The sequence below is a fragment of the Ischnura elegans genome, chromosome 10 (assembly GCF_921293095.1).
Source record: "Ischnura elegans chromosome 10, ioIscEleg1.1, whole genome shotgun sequence".
Lineage (NCBI taxonomy): Eukaryota > Metazoa > Arthropoda > Insecta > Odonata > Coenagrionidae > Ischnura > Ischnura elegans.
The window spans coordinates 100,764,845-100,782,450 of record NC_060255.1 but is presented as its reverse complement, the minus strand read 5'-3'; the positions used below and the strand labels follow the sequence as shown (position 1 = coordinate 100,782,450).

Genomic DNA, 17,606 nt, shown 5'->3' with positions numbered 1-17,606 from the left:
TGGACAACCATTATGGGCAAGTTCTCTCAAGACCCAAAACGGTGATTAATTTTTAAAAATTCAGTAGATGGGAAGGAAAGATCAGTTATGGCAACAAAAAAATTCACTCATAAATATACAATTGTAAAATGCAAAAGTTGCCACCCACATTTCATGAGTTGGTGATGTCATAGGAGTTGTGACTCATTTACGTGTTCAGGGAGAGCCTTCAGTGAGAGAAGGAGTCTCTCAAAAGAGTGTAAACAGCAGTGACCCTCATGGACCCAGGTTAGAAGATGAGCATAAAGATAAGAAGAGGAGCAAATTGCAGAGCTATTTACCCAAACTGATATTCCCCCCACCCCCTTCAAATTAGCATGCCCCAGCAGAAAAGTTTCTCAGGTTTTCCACCAGTTGATATACTCTATGTCTCCCGACGTTCGAGCAGCGACTTGCTGTTCATCCTCAAGGGATCTTCCGAACCTCCCCTGATCCCGAGATCCCTTGAGGATGAACAGCAATTTGCTGCTTGAAACGTCGGGAGACATAGAATATATCAACCGGTGGAAAACCCAAGAAACTTTTCTGCAGCTGATACACTGGGAAAACCTAAGATCATATAGCATACCCCTGGTTTCCCAAAATTTCCTGTTCCACCCTGGCAACAGCAAGAAGAACTTTCAAGAAATTGACTGAAGGGAGTCATCCAATTATCAAAGGTTAATGCTCCCTGCAACCTCATCCCACTAACCTCAGGGAATCAGCCACTACTTCTCAACCCTATCCATTCATAATTCACTGTAAACCAACGTCGCCTCCTCCACCTAACACCAACTCATAATCACAAGGCACATTGCCCACTGACAGAGAATATAATTTTATGAAGCGTCTTCATAGTCATATTCTGTCTTTGCATAGCAATTGTCATTTGTTGAGCTTTTACATATATAAGAGCTGGTTGCTTTTTCTATAGGTTTTGCTCGTTTTAGTTTCCCTTACAAGCTGCCATTGTCCAATGGAAAGAGTTCTTGTCCTCAACGGGATTTAATGATACAAAACCTCCATTCAAAGATATTATGCCATAAAATAATGGGTTCATTTGTTCATTTAAAAAATTCCATTAGTCAACTACACTTACCTGTCCTCTGTGATATGGCTTCAGCTAGCATGCCATCTATCTTCTCTCTCACAAAGTTTTCCACCTAAAAAGTGAAAGGTACTTACATCACCACATCCATATCACTCCAGTATATTATTTAAGTAATAATTCAACATTATCAGGAAACATATGGAGAAAATGCATGTTCCTCAGAACTATAAAGGATAATGGAAGTAATGCATGCTCCTAGAACACATTTATGTACCACATGTACACTACTTTCAGGATGATAAAATGAGACAGGCATGAGACTAACCTTCGCACTAAGGGTCACTTTGTTCTTCCCTTTGTAACTTGGTATCTCATACTCATTTGGTTGTAAACTCTCATAGTCTGACAGTTTGACTGTATCAAACACAAATGGACGAACCGTTTTCAGAGAAATGGGTGATATTCTAACATCTACTCCTTTCACTTGAACCAGAAACATGTGCTTTCGGGCAGCTTCACCTTCAGACAATGACGTTGCAACTGAACTGCCTGTAAAGAAGAAAATGTGTACAACAAAATTTGTAAAAATTATCATCCAACGAGACGGAGAGAGAGAGCATCCAATGGAAGAATGAAGGAGAGCTAGTAATTGATTTAAATGATAACAGAAGTCCAAAGACAGGAACTCAAACCTTTTAAATATGCCAACATAGTGATCTTAATGAGGGTCAAAAAATTGCTAACTTTTAAGTCACAATGATTAGCACATCCACACATTGAAAAATTCATACTGACAATAAGATTACATTCCATTGCTAACTGATCACTTCAAAACTCCTTACTTATCATACCATCATTATATTTTGAAATTTTTATTTTCCAATACTTTTGCTGTAGTGAAGGAGTAGAAGGGTTTCCATTAGTTTAGTGTTGAATACCAGTTCCTAATACATAAATAATTTTACACCATTACTATACCATCTGGAGTTTTCTGCGAAAAATAAATATGCACATTCCCTTATAATATGCGCAACTGCTTCCAATATTGTGCTGCACCTTATCCAGAGGTCATTTGTGGCATTGGTATCCTTCAATGCAGATTCTCTATAATTTTCTATTATAAATACTGTTTTTATTTAAAAAAATATTAAAGTACGTACCTGGTTGCAAAACAAAGAATTCCGTAATTGAATTTTTTTGAGGCACAGGGATACACTCATGTTCATGTCCCCAAATCACGAGATCCATGACGTTTGGCAGCAGTGTCTCAGGGATGAATGAATTTTGGCTCCTCCCTCGAATCACATGGTTTTGATGCAAAACCATAATATTGAACCATTTATTATTCTTGTCAGGAGGGCATAAAACACTCACCTGAAAAATAAAAACTTTAAATTCACCAGATAATTTTGAGAGCAGAGTTTTGAAAGTTACCAAAAAATTGAATGATTAAAGTTAAAATTATTTTTGGTATTAAAAGAAACTAGGAATGGCAGTATAATCCCACAAACGTGTATCACACGAGAAGATATCAGAATCAAAGCAACAAAATGGTATCAATAACAAGATCTCATAACAGAAAACTTTATGAAAACAGGTTTTTAAGACATGAAAAATGATCCAAAAAAGATATGGACATCATGCAGTCGGGTGACGAAAGCTCTCAATAAGTCCAGGAAGCAACCTAAAATAACAGAGTATGGACACAAATAGTAACGTGTTGTTTGATTGGCATAAATTATGAACACTAACACAAATAAAAGTTTAAGTTTGGATTATATGTCTTTTCCAAATATTTAAGCCAACTCTCCACATCATTAGCCCAAAAAATCGGAGTATACTATGTATATAGAGAGAGGTACCCATGGGTAAAAGCCCGCTTCAAATTTTAGTGGATATCCACTAAATATTGTGGATATCCACTACTGTTGGGGTAGGCACAGGGAGTGTCGGGGAACCCATCCCATTCCCTCTTTGACTTTCCTATCCTGCGTTTTCCCCTCCTTCCCTCGAAAGGTTCCCTCCCTCTCTTTCCGAAGCACCTGATAATGTCCTAGAGAAGTCATTGTGTAATCATTGTATTATTCAGCGAATAATAAACCCAGTGGAGAGAATCTATATTGGTTGGTTAATAGACCATAAAATTCAACATGGTGGCAGCGTAGGCAAACGGACGTTCCGAAGTACGACAGCAGTAGATGTCCACGAAGGAATTGCAGCCACCGGTATTGGTGCAGCCTCCGGTGCAATTTACGTTCGTAGCAGAGGATTGGCCACGATGGTCTCAGCGATGGGAGAGCTACAGGGCGGCATCGGGACTGAGCCGGCAAGCAGAAGAAGAGCAGGTCAACATGTTCCTATACACCATGGGTGAAAAAGCAGACAGCATTCTCCCCAGCTTCAAGTTGACGGAGCAACAGCTAGCCTTATATACATACTAAGGTATTTGAGTGTTTTTCATCATTTTACAAAGGAAAAATGAATACAGTGTATATGGGGGCAAAGTTTAATCAAAGAGTACAAGGAGAAGACGAGATGATAGACGACTTCATTGCAGAGCCGTATCGTCTGGTGCAGTATTGTAAATTCGGTACTTTGGAGGAAGAATTAATTAGGGATCGCATTGTAGCGGGAGTAAGAGACGAACAGTTATCGCAGGCATTACAGATGGATCCCGAATTAATTCTAGAAAAAGCAATGAGAAAAGCGCGGACAGCGGAGGAAATACGCCAACAACACCAGACAGTTCGGAGAGGGCAGGAGTCCACAAGAATTGTCCAGAGTTGAGGCGAAGGCGGTGCATCAACATAAGCAATCAATGAATAAGAAAAGGGGTCAAGGAACTAAGCAAACACCAAAAGCGTGTGGCAGATGCGGTAGAGTACCCTAACATGCATTTTCGGCGTGTCCAGCACGAAATTCTGACTTCAACGTCTGCCATAAAAAGTGCCACTGGGCGAGGGCATGTCGCCAAAAGAAAAGAGTAGAAACAGTCAAAGAGGAAGAAGACGACGCGTACTTCATGGGTAGAGTTGAAGCAGGAACAGAGACTTGGTGGATTACAATTAACATGGATGGAAAAGAGGTGCGATACAAATTAGACACGGGAGCCGATGTAACGGTTATGGGATAGGAAATGGTGGATAAACTTTGGCCGGAGAGGAGGTTAAAACCCACATCTAAGCGGCTAGCGGGTGAAGGGCAAAAACGATTCCCAGTAAAAGGTTGCTGGTCGGCAAACATGCGGTGGAACGGCAGACACAGCGTAGAAGAAGTGTATGTCATTGAAGGAGGAGAGGAAGCTCTTCTCGGTCGGCCCGCAATAAAATCCTTAGGCGTAATGACATGGGTAAATTCTATAACACCAGCGTCAAAAGCAGCGGAAGAAGTATATCCTTCTTTATTAAATGGCCTCGGGAGAATGGCGAGACCATACGAGATTCAGCTGAGGGAAGGAGCCAAGGCATTTTCGGTGTCCATCCCCAGGAGGGTTCCGGTCGTGCTATTAGAAAAGGTAAAGGAAGAACTGGAACGCATGCAGAAGGACAGAGTGATCGCGGCAGTTGACGAACCGATGGACTGGTGTGCTCCAATGGTCGTGGTTCCGAAGTCAGATGGCTCCGTGAGGATATGTGTGGACTACACGCAATTAAATGCTAGCATCAAGCGAGAACGTCTCATCTTACCTGCTGTGGACGAAGTATTGGCACGTCTCGCAGGAGCGAAGTATTTCACGAAGTTGGATGCATCCTGGGGATATTATCAAATCCCATTAAGCCACAGCTGTAAAAAGTTCACCACGTTTATAACTCCGATAGGACGATTCTACTTTAATCATCTGCCGATGGGATTATCATCAGCGGGAGAACTGTTTCCGAAAAGGATGGTGGAAATACTATCTCCATTGGAGGGGGTAGTCAACTTATTGGACGACATACTGATTTTTGGAAGCACTCAGGAGGAGCATGGCATAAGGCTGAGAGCAGTGTTAGAGAAACTCCAACGGGCAGGAGTAACATTGAATAAGAACAAATGCAAATGGAGAGTTCGGGAATGCAGGTTCCTAGGGCACCTTATCTCGGCAGAAAAGGGAATAGTCGTGGATCCAGAAAAGCAGAAAGCCACACAAGAAATGAGAAGGCCAACCACCAAGGAAGAAATTCGACGGTTTTTGGGGATGGTTAGGTATCATTTAAAGTTTTTGAAAAACCTTACTGATGTTACTCAACCTTTGCAGGAATGACTCACGGTGGAAGGAGGTCTACCGTGGACAGAAGTGCACGAAGCAGCATTTAGACGAGCGAAAAGGATGTTGGTGGAAGCATCAGCATTGGCATTTTTCGACCCCAGAAGGTTAAGCAGAATCTCGGCCGATTCGTCTTCATACGGACTAGGATCCGTCATCGAGCAGCAGCAAAATGATGGGCAATGGCGAGCGGTGAGTTACGCATCACGTACTCTCACGGACACGGAGAAGCGGTATGCACAAATAGAAAAGGAGGCTCTAGCTTTAACGTCGGCATGTGAAAAATTTTCCACACATGTGTTAGGGACATGTTTCCAGCTGCGAACGGATCATAAACCATTAGTAGCATTACTAGGAAATAAAATACTGAGTGAACTATCTGCTAAGTTGCAACAGTTTCGTATGCGCCTTATGAGATTTGACTTTAGCATAGAGCACGTGCCAGGGAAGGAGCTACACACACCAGACACTCTTTCGCGGGCCCCAGTGGAGGAAAATTCCAAGGAAGGCGATATACTAAGAGATGAAGTGGAACGCTATGTAAAGGCAGTTTTTTCCCAGGAGCCCATGACAGACGAGTTAGTAGAAAAGGTTCGCGCGAGGCAGCAAGAAGATGGGATCACTCAGAAAGTGATGAAGTACGTTAAAGAAGGGTGGCCAGAGCGTAAAGGAGACGTCAGTCCAGAGGCCAAGGACTTCTTTGAATACCGAGCCAACTTGGCGGAAACCGATGGATTGCTCATGCAAGGGAAGAGATTAGTAATCTCGCGGTCGCTTCGCCAAGAAATGCTGTCAAGATTGCACCGAGGAAATTTGGGTATAGTCAAGTGTAGAGCAAAAGCAAGAGATTCCATTTGGTGGCCGACGATTTCGCCTGAAATCCCAGAGATGGTAACTAGGTGTAAAGAATGCATTGAGCACCATCCGATTGTAGCGGAACCACTTATTCCGTCTGAACCTCCCAGACGCCCATGGGAAAAGGTAGCCATAGATATTGCTTTGATTAAGGGAAGAGAGTATCTGATAATGATTGATTATTTTTCACGATACCCGGAAGTAGCGTTGCTAAGTGCTACAACTGCAGCAGCCGTAATTGGGAAAGTAAAGGCGATATTCACTAGATTTGGCATTCCAGACGAAGTGAGAACAGATAACGGTCCACAATTTCGAGGAGTTTAAACAATTTGCCAAGGACTACAACTTCCGACTAACTTCCAGCAGCCCCTACCATGCACGAAGTAACGGAGAGGCTGGGGTAAAAATTGTGAAAAATATTTTAGCCAAGGAGAGAGACCCTAATCTTGGACTTTTAATTTATAGGTCTACGCCACTGGAAACCGGCCACAGCCCAGCGGAATTGTTAATGGGGCGTAAGCTCCGGAAAATATCCCGATGGTGAAAAAGGCACTGGAACCGAAATGGCCCAACCTGAGAGAGCAGAAAATGAAGTGGTGGATCAGGAAAACAAAAGAAAAATACCAATTCGATCCACGCCATCGCACTCGGGAGCTGGCAGATCTATTGCCCGGAGATCGAGTTTGGTTAGTAGATAAGAAATGCTATGGGACCGTGGTGAGAAAGAGAGCAGAGCCGCGATCCTATGACATCAGGACACTTGAGGGCGAGTTCCGGAGGAATCGAGCATATCTTGTCCTCGCCCCGAAACAAGAACATTACAGCGAAGACGTTCGATCCAAGGACGGGGGCCAGTCATCAATGGCAATCGACCGGTGGAGTGAAGGAGTCGCTATGGGAGGATAATCAGACCGCCGAAGGATTGCGGGACTTGTGCGGCTAAGACGGTTGTCATGATTAAGAAAGGGAAGGTGTTGGGGTAGGCACAGGGAGTGTCGGGGAACCCATCCCGTACCCTCTTTGACTTCCCTATCCTGGGTTTTCCCCTCCTTCCCTCAAAAGGTTCCCTCCCTCTCTTTCCAGGTATCCGCGCCGAGGATATATAAAGCGGACGCGAGCCAGAGGGGGGGAGAGAAGCACCTGATAATGTCCGAGAGAAGTCATTGTGTAATCAGTGTATTATTCAGCGAATAATAAACCCAGTGGAGAAAATCTAAATTGGTTGGTTGATAGACCATAAAACCCAACAACTACTATTTGAGGATATCAACATGGCTTATAGTTCATGTCCACAATACAAATGTGGATCCACTTGAAGTGAATGTGGATGTCTGCTATACATTTGTGGATTCACTTGAAGTGAATGTGGATGTCCACCATACATTTGTGGATCCACTTACACAGAATGTGGATGTTGACCTTTGGAAGTGGATGCTTAGACACATCCTCTAACTCGAGTAGTGGATATCAACATTTTTAGTTGATGATTGGCATATGAACCAGCAAAAAACAATGGATATCCACATTTTTGTGTTGGAGGTCCACTACCAAGAGAGGAATGTGGAGATCTACTATCAAAAATGTGGATATCCGCATTGAATAATAGGGTGGTTTCCTTCATCAAAGAAAACGAAAGGCATTGATTGCGATTCGTTACCCACCATTAGTGTATTCATAATATACAAATTATTTGGTGTTAGAAATACCGGTTGAGACGAATGGCAATGGTCCATTTTTATCCTCATTTGAAAAGGGCCAGATTGGCGCCCATGCGATGCCACTCCACGTGACGTCACAGGGACCTAGTTTCTATACGAGAAGATAGGAGTTATACGTCGTCTGAGGTTACCATTGCATGCATGAGGCGCAGAGCTCAGGGAAACATGTCTTAACAATCACTTATTAAAACTGGCTAAGGTCGGAAAGTTTTCCTCGTTTGATAAGTTATTAATAATCCTTATTTAAGCCAAGCGCTACCAGTCAGCAGGGTACTAGGCTAGCCGCTAGCAGCCTGCGTCGTATCAGCGCTAAGCCTCGCCTCAAGGTCACCTCGCAGGGCGGGAGGGGGAACCAGAAATACGTCACGCGGAGAGACTTCCCGACATTCATACTTAAGCGTCGCATTTTCGCGCGCTTGAAAATTTTCACTTTTCATTTAATCGCGAAAAATAGATATCGTCATTTAAAAATCTAAAATCGTGAAATACGTACTCCAGGAGTAATAATCTTTCGATTTAGGCAATAAAAAAATAATAGGAAACCACCCTATTATTAACTTTAAAGAAAACAGTATTTTAAAATCAAGTGAAGGTATCAGAAGAAAGAGGAATAATTGGTCAATAAGAGGTTTAATGGTCTAAATTGAATGTTCTATGTTGAGTGAATGGCACAATCATTTAATATCAAACACTAATCATTCTCATAAACGTGAGGAACGTCACACACATAGGTGCCTTTTTCCAAATTTATAATAACACATTTTTTACAAATCGAATCAAAAGGCAATACAATCAATGGATCATACATGTTTGCAGCACAAGTTTTTATATGGGGAGCCAACTGTCCACTTAGGGAAATTCTCAAAGGTCGCACAAGAGCACAAAGAGTATCCACTCCATGCATTACTAATTTCTCAATTATGCCATAGCCATTATTTCTCAACGAAACACATGTGTCATTGAATTTCTTCGGCTTTTTATACGCTTTGCTGTAATAAACAACATTTTTTCGTACAACTCGATTAAAATAAGTTATTTTGCCATTGTTTAGAGGCATCAGAGCATTTATGAAAGCCTTCTCTTCCTCAGTTGTAGCATTTCCAATAACTTCATTACCAAGAGCTGTAACATCACCGAACTTCTTGCTAATTTTCAGAGGAGCAAATTCAAAGGTATCGTTGCAGAACTTGAGGATTCTCTCACTCACTGAGTGCTGGCAAATTAAAGTGGGTGCAAATTTAAAGGTGGCGTATTTTTGACATATCTGTGTGGTAACAGCCCTGGTTCCCTTCACAAGTTTCAGAAGATGGCCATTAGAAGATTTGAAAGGAAATGCTGAATACACCCAAAGCGGTCCCCACTGGGACACCATATGCGTTAGATGAGAGCATAAATGAATGTTGTATGTCATGTTTTCATCCCCATATAGTTTATTGAATCCCAAAATGAAGGCACTAAGCAAAGATTCAGCATTGGAAAGCTCTTCCTGTGAAATAGTATCTTTGAGAAGAATGTGAATGCCAGCAATAAGCAATTTAAGATTATTAAAATATTTTTGGGCCAGAAAACCATCCAAACAGGGCAAGCAGTAATAAAGAAGGAAACTCCTCCACTCTTTGTATTTCCAGTGAGTCCGCTGCTCCACTGACTGTGGTCGTCTCGAAATGCACCGAGGAAGAGTAATTGCCATGAGGCGAGAGTCAAACGATGAACTATCCTTAATGTAATATTCTTTACCATGCAATACCAAGAGGAATTGAAAAATAAATTTGTGATCTTGGATATAACTCCTTCCAATAAAGCGTGCATATAATCAATTACGAACCCATCCACTATTTGAAATGCTGGAACACTGAGTAGAGGACTTATACCTTTCAAACCATGAGTTAATTCAAATGATTTATTTAGACCCACATTAGATGTCTTTTCCTGCATTTCATGGGCTTTCAACATATCTTCCAACATACTCTCATGGGTGCGGTAGGGATAGGTTTTAAATGCTGTGTACCTCCCTTTAGGATTATTAGGATGTAGACAATACCCACAACCAAAACGTCCGTTAAACTGCTTGATGGATTGCAGCTTAGGTTTGGCTACAGAGTCAACTGAGCAATTTATAGCAAATATTGGACATTCCCATTGGGGTTCTTTCGTCTTATACTACCAGATCCTGCAGTTCCTTTATGAAAGGACTCAAAAGAAGTGACATTGGAGGAGCTGATTTACCAAACCAGAGACCAGAGAGTAAAATATTTTTCAGCTTAAACCTTTCATCCGGAACAATTTCATTTACATAATACTACTGTAGGGGCCAAATAGCACCTCAACCAGAGTTCCACATTGGGGCACCATCAACATTGAATGTTATTGATAAACTGTTCTCATCTTCCATAGGATTTCCTTTTCGGCATAGCCACTGATACAAATTGCCATCAGTGATATCCATAATTCTATCAGAAACCTTATTCTTTCTAGGCACTAAATTAATGTCATCAGTGCCAAAAAGTTCCTCGAGTTGTTGCCTAATAGGAATGGTAACAAAAAATTCCCTACTTCTAAATTAATATCATAAACTTTTTCACATCCGTCACACTTCACTTGCTCACCAACACACACACATACTTCTTTCACCTAAGTACTCATTACATAACGGACAATAAAAATGAAATGCCAAATGAGCACGAGGAGAAAACAACTTGTTGAAGTAGTATTTGGATGTTGGTATGACATTTTCCCCAAGGAGAGTGTTTATAAACTTGAGTAAGTCCTCAACAAAAGGGCCTGTCATACCATGACGCATAACAATGTGTAACACCATTAAAAAAGCCTCAAATTTAGTCGTTTTCAAAGATGGTAGCAAAGGTTCATCCCAGATATCAAATCCTATTTCTTTTTTATTGCCAGTTAACCTGTCAGCTGGCACAGATTTATCTTGCGAGAGATATGTACTAGCATTTGGTGATGCATTTTCATTCAAACTACATTTAGAGCAAATGCATAGTCCAAAGCATGACAAATCATTGTCATTCATGGAGGAACACTGCTCATTACTTTCTAATGATGCTATTGGTGGAGCTTCTTCAACAGCATTTATGCTCCCCTCAACTCTCCGATTTTGACATGGACCTGGAGGTAAACCGCAGCAATCAATGAACATACATATATTTTTTACACCTAAGCTAATAATGTGGCAGCTACTCAATCTCAATTTTTCTTTCACTTAAATGAAAATACAAGAGATAACTTGGTCACCTATTTAGACCTCTGTTAAACATTTAAATTCCTCCTAAAGTCCTCTTTATTTCCCTATCCTCCATTCACTCCCGCCTCCCATGATGAAGTGAGTAAGTGGCCATATTATTTGCTTTGGTAAAATTACAGAAATATATACTCCAACCTAAAGATTTACGCTCACTCACTTTTTCGAGCAGTAGAGCTACAATTCTGCTGTAATTGTGACTGCTTCGTCTGCCGTGGAATTTTATATGGTTGACTTGCCTCTAAATAAGCCCCATATCGACCCCTTTTCTTTCCTTTCTTCTTCGAGAGCAATTGATACTCGTCCTCCATCACTAACGCTACAATGATCGGTGGCGATTATTTTTCGACGACGACGAATCTCGATGGATATTTTTTAAATAATTGGAGTTTGGTAAATATTCACCAAGTTTTAATCGTATTTTATTGTATTCAACTATCAAATTCGTGATGGCGCGCGTAAATATCATAGTCACGTGATGTACGACTGCAACAGTCACCTGTATGCAAAGGTAACCAATGAACTACAACACTCGGCACAAAGACCAATCATATTAAACTGAATTCTGGTGGTACAAATAAAACTTTGATCCAGAGGTCATGACAACGGGTAGCATCGAGTACTTGTTTGTGAACGTTTAATCTAGTGCAATGGCATCCTTCGCATATATTACGTTTCGTAAAGATAACAAAAAAGCCATAGTGCCTATTTCTTTCATAAAAGATTTCAACCATGGAAAATGGAGTCCGAAAACAATGTACAAAGTTTTTTGAAGCAACATCGAAGAAGATACCCCAGAGAGAAAGCTGCAACGAGAGTCGAAAATTCTGGAGTACGACAACAATTGCGCCTTGCAATGCGCAAGTGCTCCAGGTTATTTCTACGCAACTTTTGCCGTCGTTGAAGGTAAATTTTCTATTTGCTAGCTCTTTACTTATCATATAATTTAAATTGATCAAATGCCGAGTTCTGCTTGTAACGTTTTTACAGGCAATAAGATAAAAACAAGTTTTTTCTGAGCCTTCATGCTATGCGTATTTATTGCAACAGACTCTATTTCGGCCGTGAAGAAATCCGTGGAGGAAAAAAGAATCAAGAAACCGACAGTAAAGGTAATTGAAGAAGCCTCAGACAAGAAAAAAAATAAGGTTCGTATGCTATTGGCTCAAATTAAAATAATGTCAATATTAACACAGCTCTATTAACACGTTCAACGCTGACTGATGACGATCGTCGTCCGCCGGGTGCTATCCAGTGACGCCGGACGACGATTGTCGTAGGAGTCTACTCTCCCTTTCCAAGGCCATATACGAGAGACGCCGACCCATAGCGCTTCCATTTCGCTTATCAGTCGTTCATTAGCCCTCAGAGCGAGTGCATCGCCAGTAGCCGGAGCGACTCATCTCCAGGAAGGTTCCTACAGCTGTTTCTTTTCGGTGGTAAGTTACACTTTTTTTTTTGTTAATTATCACTCTCCTTTTGTGGTTTTAATGTGTACCGACCCCTTTTTAACGTAAAACAACTTTCGTATGTGGTAAAAATCATTAGTTGAAAGTTTTGCATTTTTTTATTTGAGATTTCCTCCCCCCCCCTTTCACCCCCGCATTCTCCTCGTACCCATATTACGATTTCATCGGTGTTTTTTTAATTTTTTTATAATTTTTTTGGAGATATATCGCTTGTGATAAAATTTTGAAATTGCGTTTACAAAATAACTTCGTGAATGTAAAGTTGTTTTCTTTAATTGTATTTTAAAGCAGAGAGGTAAAGTCGTTCAGTAAAATTGTTACATTATGTGAAAAAAAATTCCGTTTTGGACAGATACTCATTATTCTAGTTTAGATTGAGGCTAAGCATTACAATGCATTCCGGACCATGTGATTACATTGATGCATTTAATTTTACCAGGAATATGCTATTAGCAAATATTTTACGTTTTTTTACTAGTTTGTCTTCAATAGGTGATAATTTGCAGTATTTTACTCCAGTCACTTGTAACTTGAATATTTTCTTTATGACATTCGATAAATATTTATCATCATTTGCGCTTGTTGTTATTGTAATTTTAATAAAAGTACTATTATTGATTTGTTTCAATGTTGTCTGCTGATATTGTTTCTTTTTCTCCTGTATATAGCAAACAAGTGGAAGCGAAATTTTACAAAAATTTCCTGATAACTTCCGATCCAAGTTCTTTGGCAGTAAGGTACGTGATATCATAAACATTACTCAATTATTTCATTGCTATGCGATGTTTTTTCTTGTTATACATTCATATAAACACGTACTTGTAAACATTCTTGTTTTCAGAAAGGAAACGCGGAGGTAACAAGGAGGAATGGACCGCAAAGGGAAGGGACTACCGGGGAAAGGGGTCCCGAAGAAAGGGAATCGGGGTGTCAAAAGCCAGTCTATTGAGAAAACCACCCAACTCCCCTCATAACCTCCCCTTCCAACCTCCAGCAGTAACCCCAGCCCTTCGAGTTCTAGTGAAAGCCGCCAGCCCCCTGACACCCCTTCTCGTCCCCCAAGTCCGCAGCCATCGGCCTCGCGGTCATTTCCACCCCCAAAAAGGAAGAGGAGGGAGGAAGAAAGAAGATTCGGGAGGGTGCTTTCTGCAGAGGAGATGGCGGAACTTCTTTCTATGGACGAAGAAAGCGAAGATTCCTCCTTCGGGGAAACGGAGTGGGGATCCTCGGAGGATGAAGAAGAAGGCAGGGTGGGTGATCCCTCAAGATATGCTTCTCCTTCCCCTCCTGGCCCTCTAGGCTCTCAGTCCCCTCCCCTTACGACGAGAACTGCGACAAAGACTTACACTTGGACGGACAAAAGACCAACCCACCCACAATTCCCCTTCACTGACACCCCTGGCCTCAAGACGCAAGACTCAGGAGACGATCCCCGTAAGTATTTTGACCTCCTCATGACAGATGACATGGTGGACTCAATAGTGACGGAGACAAATAGACAAGCAGACGTTTTAATTTCTGCTAATGTATTTCCCCGAGAAAGAATAACGAAGTGGAAGCCGCTCACATCGGTGGAATTTTTAACGTTTTTGGGGGTTCTCTACCACATGGGCACATGCCCATTGAGTAGAATATCCGACTATTGGAGTGTAGACCCCCTTTTCAATTATCCTTGCTTTAGGAAATGCATTAGCAGGGACAGGTTCACCGCGATCATGCAAGCTCTGCATTTTGCTAGTAATCCTGGTCGTGATGAGCCGCAACCGTCTGATCGACTCTACAAAATCAGTCCGTCATATTCCGAACCTATTCCTCGTTCCTCTCCCAGCCTAACCTCCAGGGTCCTTGGATTGTCTAAGCACTTTCCGGAGACACATGACATCGACCAAAAACGAAAACGTGTCCCTCAACGACGCTGCACGTTCTATTAGTCTAGAGGGTTCAGGAAGGAGACGGCATATTTTTGCCCCGCCTGTGAGGGATGCCCACCCCTGTGCTTTAAGCCATGTTTTCAAGAATTCCATAGAAATGTTCAATGTTAGTCCTCTCCATGATTTAATGTATTAAATATTATGTATTCCATTATTAAATGTTATGTAAAATTTAAGTATTAAATGATAATAATTTCAAAATATTTTTTATTTTGCCTGGTTTTCGGTCCCCCCACCATGTACCTGGTGAAAACTGTTGTTTCCTTTAGGGAGTGCAGAGGAAGAGCGAAAGATGTAAAATTCTATTGTTTCCTAACTTTGGTATTCCCTCCTGGAACGGGTAAGAAGCATTAGCCCAAGTTCCTAGAAGATAGGGATCAGCACCCGGGTCGGGTTCGGGTGATTAGCACTTCGGAAGTTGTCGACTAAACCCAATTTTTGTATCCACTTGGAATGTCGTCTCCTTCTCTGTATTATTCCTCCTTTGTTTGTTTCAACGCAAAAATATATTTCCCGGAAATTGCGCCGAAAAAATAAAAACGAGTCTGAAAAATTATGCTTCGAAATATTTTATACATTTTAGTTTCAATGAATGAAAAATCATTTTTTATATATAGATAAATGGTTAGAGCAGGTCCTTTTTTTCATTTAAAACAATATTATTTTGAAATTTGAGAGAATTTACTTTGAGACTCATGACAACTGAACATAATATAACTCATTATTTTCAGAAATAATAATTACGTATTGTTTTCAACAGAAATACCATTGTTAATGCTAAGATAAGTTTTTAAAGAATGGATTTGAACAATATTACAATAACACCGTCAATGGGTAGAAAAACGGCATTGAATTCGATAAAAGGAATTTGTGATCAAATGAACACTAGCCGTCCTTATAGGTGGGGCGAAACTCCCGTCCTCTTAGTGTTAATTTAAATATATGAAATTTACATCTTTATTTGTTTTAAATTCCCACCTCGTCTTTGATTTGAAAGATATATTCCTCGTCGGATCCTTCAAATAGAAATTCAAAAAGTTGAAATAGATAAGGTTATGCCACATAATTCTCTATCAACGACTAAGAAATTCGAATATTACACAGCCATCAACGTTCTTGCTAATTAATATTTACGGCACGGATCAATTTATATTCAATTGACATGTCAGATTAGAGACAGAACATGGCATACGGTAAAAAGAAAAAGTCATCGGAAAAATGGGCTCGGTTATGCAACCACGCATTACACGACTGCTGTGCTATCCGGTGACGTCGGACGACGATCGTCGTCAAATTTGAAATTGCGATTTTTCATAAAAAAATATTTTTTTCGTAACTTCCAATGAACAATCTATTCAAAATGAGACCAAAACCATCTAAAACCAAAGAATTAAAATTCAGTCACCGGCAAAACTTAAAAAAATTACCGCCGCGTTGAAAGTGTTAATATTACAATAATATTGAATTTAATTATTCCATATTAAATTTGTGTCTAACTTTCGTTAATAACTTATGTATATGGAACAACAGCAGGCACCTATAGTGGAATCAAAAGGAAACTCTGGTCCACCAAAAAAACGTTTCAGCAGAAAATTAAAAGATGAGACCTTAAGAGACTTAAAAACAAAAACATATTTAATAGAGGTGCCAAAAGGGCCCTACCATCCAGCTCAGAAACGGATGCATGCTCGGATGATGAGGACGGTCTGTATACTAAAATACAGAATTCTTCAGCGGAAGTTGAGAGAGAGGGAGAGAGAGTTGGAGCAGTGCAGAAGGCTCAATTTCCATCTCCAAGAGAAATTAATGGAAGCTGAAAGTCGTAAGCAGGACCAAGTAAATGAGATACCAACAACTTCGTCCATGAAAATCTCCACTACAAGCAGTGAGTGATATCCATAGAATGGATAGATTTCATCAGTTCCTGAAAAATACTTTATCAATTATGAAAACTAGGTATATTATTTATTTTTGCACTGAATACCCACCATTGACAGAAATAAAGATGATCATGCCTCATGATTGATCACTAAAGTTTCAGATAATTTCCCAATTGTTTAGAGGGAAATGAGATTTAAATCTGCATTATTGTGATGTAGATGATCAAAGTCTTACCTTGACATTAGATGGGGAGGTTATAAGGGGGGTCTATGTTTTCCTTAAATATTCACGAGTTCCTACCTACGAAAGAGATCTGCCTCTTGGGGTACGCCCTTGGAAATGGGCAATATTTACTGAGAAAGAGGTTGAAAAATGTGCAATGTTTGTGAAGTTCAATTAGCATTTTTCAAAATGCTGTTGTATTAGTTGTTCAATGGTGAAACTTTCATCACCATCAAACAACCAATGCAAAGGTACCCCAAAACATTCTCACTGAGCTCAAAGACTCCAATCCGATGGTAGCAATAAATATTTGCTATAATTTCAGATTCTGCCACCACACCTAAAAAAATAGAGTCGGTGCCGAGTACAAGCAGTAGCCCTCCATTATCCCATGTGAGGGAAGTTGAGGTAACATGCCAATTTTTTTCATAATATAGAAGTATTTAAGATATTGCACCATAATGTACTGAGGCCTAAATTTGTTCCATTGTAGGAAGAGCTCGAAAACATGCCTCCTAAAGAAAAAGCACAAGAAATGCAACCATCCATGAATACAGATAACAATAATGAGGGAAGCAATTTCCATTTTCTGAAATTACTAGACATACGAATTTATAATGCAACAATATTTATTGCAAAAATAGTTGGGGAAACCTAAAAGTGCATAGCGTCATGCATTTAAGTTTTCCACAACACTCACAATCGAGTCCTTTGGATCAAAAAGATGAATCATCATTCTAAAAACAAGCCATTTCCATTTATTTAGGGTTACTGTTTCTATGAAGGCAGAATACTATCTGCAGACGTTATGAGAGACTTGTGGGAAATGAGGAAGGGCCCACAAGGGGACTCCTTGTTTGTGAAAAAAGTAGCAGTTCTAGCCTGGGGGTCTGAGTATCTAATGAGGCACTCAGTAAGTGGAAGGACAGACCCTAAAAGAGGAAATAAGGCAATGA

The 17,606-nt window shown here is 40.5% G+C and overlaps 1 protein-coding gene across 6 annotated transcripts in view; it reads right to left on the bottom strand.

The window, feature by feature from the left end:
• Positions 1-17,606, bottom strand: part of LOC124166548 (double-strand break repair protein MRE11) — a 53,236-nt gene that overhangs the window by 27,910 nt on the left and 7,720 nt on the right. For all 6 annotated transcript variants that reach the window (XM_046544100.1, XM_046544102.1, XM_046544101.1 and 3 more), the window contains 3 exons: positions 2,230-2,443; positions 1,395-1,618; positions 1,118-1,181 (listed from right to left, as the gene is read on the bottom strand). In XM_046544100.1, the coding sequence (XP_046400056.1) occupies positions 1,118-1,181; positions 1,395-1,618; positions 2,230-2,443 (502 nt within the window). The remainder of the gene's footprint in view (positions 1-1,117; positions 1,182-1,394; positions 1,619-2,229; positions 2,444-17,606) is intronic.